This window comes from Poromitra crassiceps (genome assembly GCF_964638095.1).
Source record: "Poromitra crassiceps genome assembly, chromosome: 18".
Taxonomy (NCBI): domain Eukaryota; kingdom Metazoa; phylum Chordata; class Actinopteri; order Beryciformes; family Melamphaidae; genus Poromitra; species Poromitra crassiceps.
Window position 1 is genome coordinate 22,897,187 of NC_139636.1, and position 10,000 is coordinate 22,907,186.

At 44.2% G+C, this 10,000-nt stretch overlaps 1 protein-coding gene across 1 annotated transcript in view; it reads right to left on the reverse strand.

The window, feature by feature from the left end:
* The window catches only part of LOC310792899 (immunoglobulin superfamily member 22-like), a gene marked incomplete at its 5' end in the record, with an annotated part of 15,395 nt that extends 8,414 nt beyond the window's left edge, over positions 1 to 6,981 (reverse strand). The window contains 10 exons of the mRNA XM_083654669.1: positions 121 to 283; positions 579 to 691; positions 1,598 to 1,760; positions 1,915 to 2,028; positions 2,241 to 2,412; positions 2,710 to 2,746; positions 2,879 to 2,978; positions 4,316 to 4,452; positions 6,167 to 6,301; positions 6,825 to 6,981. Of these exons, the coding sequence (XP_083510795.1) occupies positions 121 to 283; positions 579 to 691; positions 1,598 to 1,760; positions 1,915 to 2,028; positions 2,241 to 2,412; positions 2,710 to 2,746; positions 2,879 to 2,978; positions 4,316 to 4,452; positions 6,167 to 6,301; positions 6,825 to 6,981 (1,291 nt within the window). The remainder of the gene's footprint in view (positions 1 to 120; positions 284 to 578; positions 692 to 1,597; positions 1,761 to 1,914; positions 2,029 to 2,240; positions 2,413 to 2,709; positions 2,747 to 2,878; positions 2,979 to 4,315; positions 4,453 to 6,166; positions 6,302 to 6,824) is intronic.
* Between the last annotated feature and the right edge of the window lie 3,019 nt (positions 6,982 to 10,000).

Here is a 10,000-nt window from a genome sequence, read left to right on the forward strand (position 1 = left end):
AGAGAAAGACGCAGCCCTTTTGGGGGGAAAACAAAACAAAAACGTAACAAAACGGGAAAAAACTTTTTAATGATGGCGAGTAAAGTTCATGAAAGTGTCGACGGAAACACTCGTCCATACGTTCGATGAAAAGTGGCACGGTGGCGGTGAGGTCTCCGATGCTGATGGTGTAGTCTCCGGTGTCGCTGGCTTTCACGTCCTTAATCTTCAAGGTGTAGGTCAGACCGTCCTCGGACGGGGACACGTCGAACTTTTCATCTCTCTTTACTTCCTTCCCCTTCACCTGTCAAAACACACATGGGCCTATTCACGTTTTTCTGTTTGTGAACGCAATGGAGAATGACAGGAATCGTGTCAGAGAGACAGAGTGTGAGATAGGTTATCATCTGGTTTCTACCTACAATGTTGTAAGTACACGTGTGTGCCCTATCCTTCTGAACTACATGTATGCCGAGAGAGAGAGAGAGAGCAACTGTTTAAAATCTCTCGCCTTGTGGGGTCACAGGTCAACTGTACCCGTATGTAAATGTGTGAGCACGCTCTACTACACAGTACGTCTATTTGAGTCTTTCTCGAACCTTCCAGATGAGCGGCGCATCGGTCTTCTTGGAGAGACGGACCTCGAACACGGCCGTCTGGCGCTCCGTCACTCTCTTTGGCTTGAAGTCAGACAGGAACTTCAGAGGTTCATCTGAAGGAGAGAAAGAGAGGAAGGTTTAGAAAATCAACACATGCAGATGGTGTTGGCAGCCATGACAGGGGAACTGGCAGCGCCTGGAAAGAATGAGAGGGGAGGGCGGGGGGAGTGTCAGGCAGATGCACAGATTCACATCGGAAAGAGCTGTTGCTTAACATCACCTTTTCTTTATCTCTGGAGCAATGTAGCATATCTCTATATACTATTAATTTAGGAGCAATAAAGAGATTCACAAGAGAATATATTGTACATCTGTATTCATTGTAAGAAAGTGATTGAGACAGATAAGAGAAGCATATCTCCTTTGCACATGGCTACACTCCCATATTGCTGGTAGATTTCGGAGATATTTCTCTCTAATGACCCGTTAGAGACTGAGAAGAGAATGACGGGCAAGTTCAAATGAAAAACCTAAGAGAAGCATGATATACCAGAGTGACACAATCCAAGGCTTATCTTAGGAGCTTCAGAAAATGACGGAAAAATGTAAAAAAATCTCGCACTGATTTGTAAAATAAAATGCGTCTCTGTCTAGATAGACACGTTTTATTTCAAATCAATCGTCCTAGACTCGAGGAGAAGGACATGTCCCTCTGGTTATTTCCACATCTCAACTCGGACACAGACGTCATCAATCACTCATAATGACAGATCAATCATCAATCCCATCACATTATCTTTCACACTGTGGGTCAAGTCCAAAGAACACGACTTGACAAGAAGACGCCACACAGGCGTAGAAGGATGCAAACGCAAAAGAGAGCATATGAGAGAGAGAGAGAGAGAGAGAGAGAGAGAGAGAGAGAGAGAGAGAGAGAGAAGGTAAGTAAACAATCAGCGATGACGTTGTTATCCTGAGTTACAAGCAGTGGGAAGGAGCTGAGCTCTGCTCTGACTTGCCTATCACGGTGAGCCTGGCTGACAGCTTCTTGTCTCCAACCTGCAGAGTGTAGGTGCCCATGTCAGCGAGGCTCACGCTCGAGACAGTCAGCATGTGCTTGGTGCCCATCTGTTTCACTTCATATTTCCCCAGAGAATACTGGATCCGCAGCAGCTCTGCGCCCTGAATCGTAAATAATAAAAGATGAGAGGGGAAACTCACAAGCACTTTGTGTTGTGTATGCAAATGCGCACACGTACACACACGCACACACGCACACACGCACGCACGCACAGTCACACACACACACACAGACTGCTGACAGTTTGAGTTTTACCAGGAACCAGTGCATCCTGATGTTGGGATCTTTCAGTTCCAGGATGGTGTCAAAGACGGCGTTGGTGTCGGCCGTGGCAGTGATGTCCTCCAGGGGCTTCAGCACACGCACCATCTGCACAAAAGTCACCTCGTCAAACATGTATTTACACATTTGACATCAACAGAACCAGCAAAAGAAGTGGCAGCGCGACACTGGAGAATAATTATTTCCCCACTATTCGGTTCTGCTCTATTCTGAGCTGTAGCTCATATCCGAACCAACTCTATACTCCTCCCTATCTGATCCTGCGGCATGTGAACAAGGTCTCTGTGTGACAGGCCCACCTCCACCTCCACTTTCTTCTTCATCTCCTTGAGCTTCTTGAGGATTCCCCTGAAGTCGGTAAAGCCGTGCTCGGCACAGATCTTCTCGTAGTCCTTCTTGTCGGCTCCAGACAGGATCTTTAGCATCTCCTCCTCTGTAGGTGGCTTCTTCTCCACGCTTCTCTTCTCCACACTGCACATAGAAGAAAGAGCTCAGTGGGGGGAAACCAGAGTGTGCGCGCGTCTGTTCGAGTGTACGTGCAGAGGAGCTCTGCGCCCGCCCGCGTGGGCCTATATGTCTGACAGTATATGTGTATGTCGGATGACAGCTCAAAGCATCCTCCTCTGGCCCTGCGGCAACACCGGCACACGATGGATCTCTTTAGATCTTTGTCTTGTCAATATTTGTGGATACAGGAGGAGTCGGGTGTGCATCAAAGAAAGCCCCCCCCCCCCACAGCGAGTCTAAGTTAGAGACTTGTGTTCCTACCGTTTCTTCAGCATCTTTTTGATGTTCATCGCTGGATCTAGAAAGAAAGACAGAGAGCATCTTCACCAGAGGCACTGGTCAGGAAAAAACAACAACAGAGGGTAACCTAAACTGAAACAACTCCATTGTTTCACACAACAAATGTATCATATCAAATGGGCAGAGTTACTTTCTGTAACAATGAGGGATATGGAGTAGATGGCATCCCCATGCTCGTTGGAAGCAATACACTTGTAGACATCAGCGTCCTCCAGGGCGAGGCTTTTGATCTGAAGTGGAGGAAATGAACTGCATGTTAGAAAGAATAAATGAAAATGTGTGATAAAAACAACAGTGCGTGTGTGTGTGTGTGTGTGTGTGTGTGTGTGTGTGTGTGTGTGTGTGTGTGTGTGTGTGTGTGTGTGTGTGTGTGTGTGTGTGTGTGTGTGTGTGTGTGTGTGTGTGTGCGTTTTTCATGGCTTATCTGCTCTATTACATAGCCTAGTATTGAGAGGAGAGCAAACAATAGGAGAGAGAGCAAGCGATATGTCATGATCGGCCGATTCAAATCTTTGCATGCAAGAAACCTCATGCAATAGCTGTGGTCACTTCAGGTGTTGTTGCAGTACTTGGTCCAATCAGCAGGAGGCAGTGCCATGCTAGGAATCCCTTGTTGTAAACATTCAGCACTGCAACAGCCATCCCTCACCGGAGAAACAGATGGCAAGGGGAGATGCATATGTCAGCACCCACAAGTTAATTGCTTTATAATAGCCATTTAAGCTTCACTTAAGCTCCCCGGCTGGTACAGAGACAGCCCTAAATCCACTCCAGAGTGGTTATAGATAAAAGGATCAGAGATATTTTTTTTTATCTACTTTTCGACATGATGCATGGTGTGCTGTCTGAAATGACAGCCCCAAGATGGCAGAGCCCCTGGTTTAATGGGAGCCTGTACAGAAACACTGGGATTCTGCGGCCTTCAGTCACGGTCACACTCACCTTTTCAAGCAACGCAATTCGACTATCTATCTTGGTCAAAGAGAAAAGAAAATGCCCCCCGACACACGCAATTGGATTCACATCCAAATGTATTCATCAAAGGAGCACTTGCGCCCGTGAAGCATAAGCATTTTATGAAATACAAAGGACATCTGAGGCTAAATATGATGGATTTGTCTTGGATAAGTAAGCATGGTTAACAACAATCGATGTAAGAAAAGCAGAAATGTAGCTATAGAAAATGGGCTGTATTGAGACATACAGTGGCATGCATCTATTCACATTATCAGCACGATATTGCATTCAGGAGCAAAAATACACACCATTTGCCATGCATGCTTGTCATTTCATTTTTGATCAGCAGTTTTATTACAAACACTGGTTGTGTGCCTACTACCAAGATGGATAAGCAGTTGAAATTCCATTGTACAATGAAAGAACATACTCAAAAACAAACAAATGGGAGAGCATCAATTATGGACCTAAATCAATATCAACCTAATTTTAGTGCCAATATCTTTCTTGTTTTTTCTGCGTTGGATTTGGTCAGAAACACAAACTGTTGATGAGTAAGATGCTGTTATAAATGGGGTACTCAATGAGCTGTGAGGTTGTGCTGGCTAACCTTGAGTATGTGCTGCGTGTTGAGGTCATCATGGTAAACCTTGGTCCCCTCAGACAGTGGGCACCCGCTGGCCCTTTCCCAGGTGACGTTGGGCGCAGGTTTCCCTGTCACCTTGGCCTTGAACACTGCATTGTCACCTAAGAATGACAGGTATAGGCACAGGACGATACTGTGAGACCATGAAACCCATTACACTGACTGCGGTTGAGATAACGATAAATCTTTCACTATTTGCTTGAGAACAATTAGCTGTAGAATAACAACCGTGGCTCCTCCCCTTTCCCCATTAACAGTTTCTTTTTTAGAAACAGTTATTACGACTAAATCATATCGTAATAACAATGACCGTGAATGTACGTCACATTTACTGCCTCTGTCTCCCCTTTTCCCCGTCTTCTGTGGGGACCGCAGCAGGTGCAAGGTCAATCCATGAATGCTAATGCTAAGGGACGGCTACTCCGCAGTGTTCTGCATATTGTGACAGGGTGTGTTGTGCTGCAAGCCTCTTAATCTATCATTCACAGGTAGAGCCTGTGTGAATGAGGCTCAAACACCTACACTTTATGCAGAACAGACGGCGGTAGTCAGCAAAAGCAGCCAAGATTTTTCCTCTGTGGAGGTCACGGGCCTCACACACAGACACACACACTCCATCACAGTATCCTTGTGCTTTGTGAGCTCTCCCTCAGTTCTCTGATCAGGCTGGATTACGGTAGAAGTGAGACCTTTTAGCCCAGAGAGACAAATGGATATCTCAAGTTTACACGTTGCAGCAAACTTCTACCTCCCAGAGGAGTTGATCTGGTGTCGTGTCATCTGGAGTTGCTAGGCAAGCCACGGGCAAGGATCTAAATTTAGCTGGCACACAGTTCCTGTAGTCTCTGGGAATTATCAGAAAAGTCCACAAATACCTCAACAGATCCGGTATATTAATGTTATATTATAGTCTTGTATATCCATACCTAACTTATTGCAATATTCTATGGGCCAGCACTTATCCTACATACCTACATAAACTCCATTTAATTCAGAAACGTTTTATTAGAATAGCCACTAGTTCCAAGTCCACAGTCACATCTGCCCCCTTATTTTCTAAATTAAAAATATTGACTGTTTATAACATAAACATTGTGGAAACATGTATTTTTCTTTTCAAGGTTCAGTATCAGGGTCACACACTTCCATATCATTTTCAACAATATTTTCTTAAAAACTCAAACATTCACTCCAGAACTACTAGACAATCTAAGTTCCTGCATATTCCACTTTGTCGTACCACCAGAGGGCAGTTATCCATCAAATACAAAGGTGTTATCCTATGGAACAACTATATCCACCTGATGGACAGCTCACCCTCCCTACCCGTCTACAAAAGAAAACTAAAAGAACATCTGTCCTCAATGGAATTGTGTTAATTTTTTTTCTGTTGCCATTGTAATTTTTATTTCTTTTGATGTATTGATCAATTAAGTCTTGTTTATTTTGTTTTATTTTTTATTTTTTTGTACTATCTATGTATTATTATCTGTACTATCTCCTTGGTTATAATATATATATCTTTTAGAAATATATATAAATAGATATTTTTTACATGGTGAGGTTCTCGATAAGCCCTTCTAGGGTTTCTTACCTCTCCAAGCACTGAAATGTTTTGTATTTTATTAATTTCCCCTCCAGGTGTAATACGCTTGGCATGTATTGTCTTTACAGTGCAAAAATCAATAAATCAAAAATCTCAGGGGCTCGCCGGTGTTTATAAGCTATGGCAGGGGAGATACTGGGAGGGATGCAGGAGGTGTTGCTTGAAATTTCAAGGTGTTGTTGAGATGAAAGAGGAGGAGTTACACTCACCTTCTTGGGCGGTGATGGGGCGCAGTTTCTCCTCAAAATCGGGAACGGACTCTCCCTCGGGGATCTGGGGGGATTTCTGTACCTGACTGAAGGACTCCACCACAGCCGAGGTCTTCCGCTGCACCACAGACTGTTCTGAGGGAGCAAACGCACCAGCATGCAGCATTACAAACATAGATAGACAAACAGGCTATATACAAAAGTGATGCTTATCAACACAGGCACTGAGTTTCCATGGTAGTTTTTGTTGTTAGTTTTTGTTGCACCCTACTGCAATGACATTACTCTGATTAATGTTGGTTGCATTTGATCAGGTGCCTCACATACTACCCTCAAGGAGGAGTGAGGTCCTTCCAGACCCCATCCAACTATGCATAGTGAACCAAGGGCTATAGTGAAGATTTGCACTAAATAATTGTGTAAATATACAGTACCGGTAGGTGTTTTCAACTCACACAGCAACCATTTGGCTTCAAAGGACTTGGAGATGCATGCTTCACGCTTAATGTTTGTGTGAACTGTTCCTTTGACAAAGTAAATTGTCATACAGGTTAACCCCATTCATTATTCATGCCATATCTCAGAATGAAATATGTTTCACATGATGGAAAACAGACTGTGATATAAAAGGTCATGTTGAGGGAGCGATGGTCCCTACCATCCATGGTCCTGGATGAGCCCTGGGAGACTTTGTGCATCTTGGTGGAGCTCATGGAGAAGGTGGCGGAGGAGGAGGAAGAAGAAGAAGACATCTGCATCTGGCCCATCTGCTGCTCCATTCTGCCCCCAGTGGCCTGGAGGATCTCTGCTGCCATGCTGATGGTGGTGCTGATCTCTGATTGGCAGTCGTCACTTGGGTGGGGGGGGGGGGGGCTGGAGTTTGAATACGGAAAGTTATCACAGAGAGAGAGAGAGAGAGAGAGAGAGAGAGAGAGAGAATAGATAAACTGTGCACAATCCTAACTATGTCCTCTAAATTCACACACTGATGTCACTAATGATACCCTATAGGCCCAGGGACTATACTATACTATACTATACTATACTATACTATACTATACTGTACTGTACAGTACTGTACTGTACTGTACTGTACTGTACTGTACTATACTGTACTGTACTGTACTATACTATACTATACTATACTATACTATACTATGCTGTACTGTACTGTACTGTACTGTACTGTACTGTACTGTACTGTACTATACTATACTGTACTGTACTGTACTATACTGTATTGTACTGTGCTGTACTGTACTGTACTGTGCTGTACTATACTATACTATACTATACTATACTGTACTATACTATAGGCCCTATAGCATACATGGGCAACATACGGCCCGTGGGCCGTATGCGGCCCGCGGGCGCCCCCTGTGTGGCCCGCGATGGAATTGAAAAAAAAAAAAATTACAGTGCACTTGAACGCAACATGCAATATACCCGCTGAATAAGTGTCCAAATGTTCATGTCATTCTGGGCAATACTCTTCTGTTATAGCATTTCAGTCTGAAATATGGAATATCTTTCAATAATATTTATGACTAAAAGGCTAAAAGTAATCTCATGTGTAAGAAATGACTGTTCTACATTGAAGTAGAAATTTAAATAATTAACTCATTGGTTCTGGATTTATTTAGCTTCAAGAGTGCATTTTTGTTCTTGTGTGACCCTCAACACAGGCTTTGAGAATCCCGGGCCACTTACTGATACTTATGCTTAAATTAACCCACTCATATTCTGGTTTATTTCAAGAAAAACATTTCGGCTAGTGGAAATTCTAATTGGCTGGTAACTTTAAAATCTAGCAGCCATATTGGCAGGTGGTGAAAAAAGTTAATTTCAAGCCCTGCAGGGAGAGCAGGTGGTGACATAAGAGTGAGTGAGGAAAAGGATCAAATATTGGTGGTTAAGACTGAATAATGACATCACAATTGTTAATTTAAAATGAGTTATTTCTCTAAACCTGGCTTCAAATGCCCCAAATTTTTCGTGCTGGCGCCGTTCAGCCCTCAGCAAAATCTGGTAGCGAGGACATTTTTTTGTGGCCCTCTCTATCATCAAAGTTGCCCATCCATGGGTTACGGCATGACAATATTTGTTCGGCCCCCGGCAACAATCAGGGTTTCTCGTGTGGCCCCCCATGAAAAATAGTTGCCCACCCCTGCCCTATAGGGTATCATTACCATCAGTAGCCCTATAGTGCACTCAGATAGCAAAGAGGATGTTCAGGGCAGACAGTATGTGTGTGTGTGTGTGTGTGCGTGCGTGTGTGTGTGTGTGTGTGTGTGTGTGTGTGTGTGTGTGTGTGTGTGTGTGTGTGCGTGCGTGCGTGCGTGCGTGCGTGCGTGCGTGTGTGCGTGTGTGGGTGCGTGCGTGCGTGCGTGCTTGCGTGCGTGCGTGCGTGCGTGCGTGCGTGCGTGCTTACATTACACGCTCTGTCTTGCCGGTAATTGGGTTTGTGTTTCCAGAAGCACCCACCAAAGATGATTGAAACACACCTCCATCCTCTGCTCTGCCCCTGCCCTTTCCGTGCTCTCTCATCATCCTGCTTTCAACAGTGACTACAACAGTCCTTTGCTTTGCTGCTCGGCTCAAATACAGATCCAATTAAAAGCGTCGTCCACATCTGCTGTGAGATAAAGCATTGATGAAGTCAAGTGTGCTCCTCTTGAAATGTTTTAATTCCTCTCTCACACCCATTCCCCGTTTCTTTCTGCAGAAGTAGGATGTTTACATAATGATGATGAATGATGTCTTAAATCTAAAAAAAAAAAAAAAAAAAAAAATGTCTCTGAGCCTTGTTGTTTTTTGCCAGACAACAATGCATTTTTTTTGTCTAATTAATTTTGAAAATGTTTCGTTCGCCCAAGATGTGTGTAATTTCCTCAACCGACAGAGGAGCATGTAATCCTTTAATTGAAGTTAAAACGTGAACACCCCCCAAAATTGGGGTTATAAGGTTTTCACCCAACAGCGGCATACGCTTTTGACCCTCGGCTGATGGAAGAAGCTTAGGCTGCTGAGCATGCTGGGAGTTAAGAATGCGGCTGAGTGTCGCTCACTACTTACGTTCAAATACTCAGGCACACCTGAGTACTAAGAACAAGATGAAAGAGGGCTATGTTTGTGTGTGGGGATGTTTAAACAGCATGTGTCACTGTCAGATACTGCAGTGGAATTTGTTTTTTTTTCAATGCCAGTCTGTTTTTGGCATCTGCTGTACGTGTCACTTCACAAGCCAACTGAACAATTAAGTACAAGATTAGTCTTTGAGTGGAAAATGGGAATGTGGAAAAAATACAACATTTTGCCTCTTGCGGCGTACGCTACATGGTGAGGTTAATAAACCAATTAAGCCTGTAAGCTTTGATACCTACCAAAGGAACCCAGTTGTTTCTAGCTATTTGATGCTAACTCTACAGTCAAAAGGAGTAGCAGATGACTCGAAGCTAAGCATGAAACATCTCCCTGCAGCTGGGACGCAAGACCATCTCATGTTCTTCCTCTCCCTCTGCCTTTGTTCAGTGTCCTTGATCACTCTCTTACAGCATTCAGCGCAGCAAATTGCAAAGGAATTTTCCCCATCAATTATTTCATCCGAAGCAAGACACCACAGCCCGCCTCACAAACTTACTTGTTATGGTGAAACCTTTACTTTCCCACCGATTTAGCCTGAGCCAAGGGGTCCTGGTCCAACTGCTTCCAGCTTCAGACTCTCCTCTGATGATGCTCTTAATCCACTCTGCTCCCCACACAGCAATTCCCTGCCTGCTTGGTCTCCACTCCTTTCTTGATTTCCTTTTCGGGCGGATGAGCCAAGGCTATGGC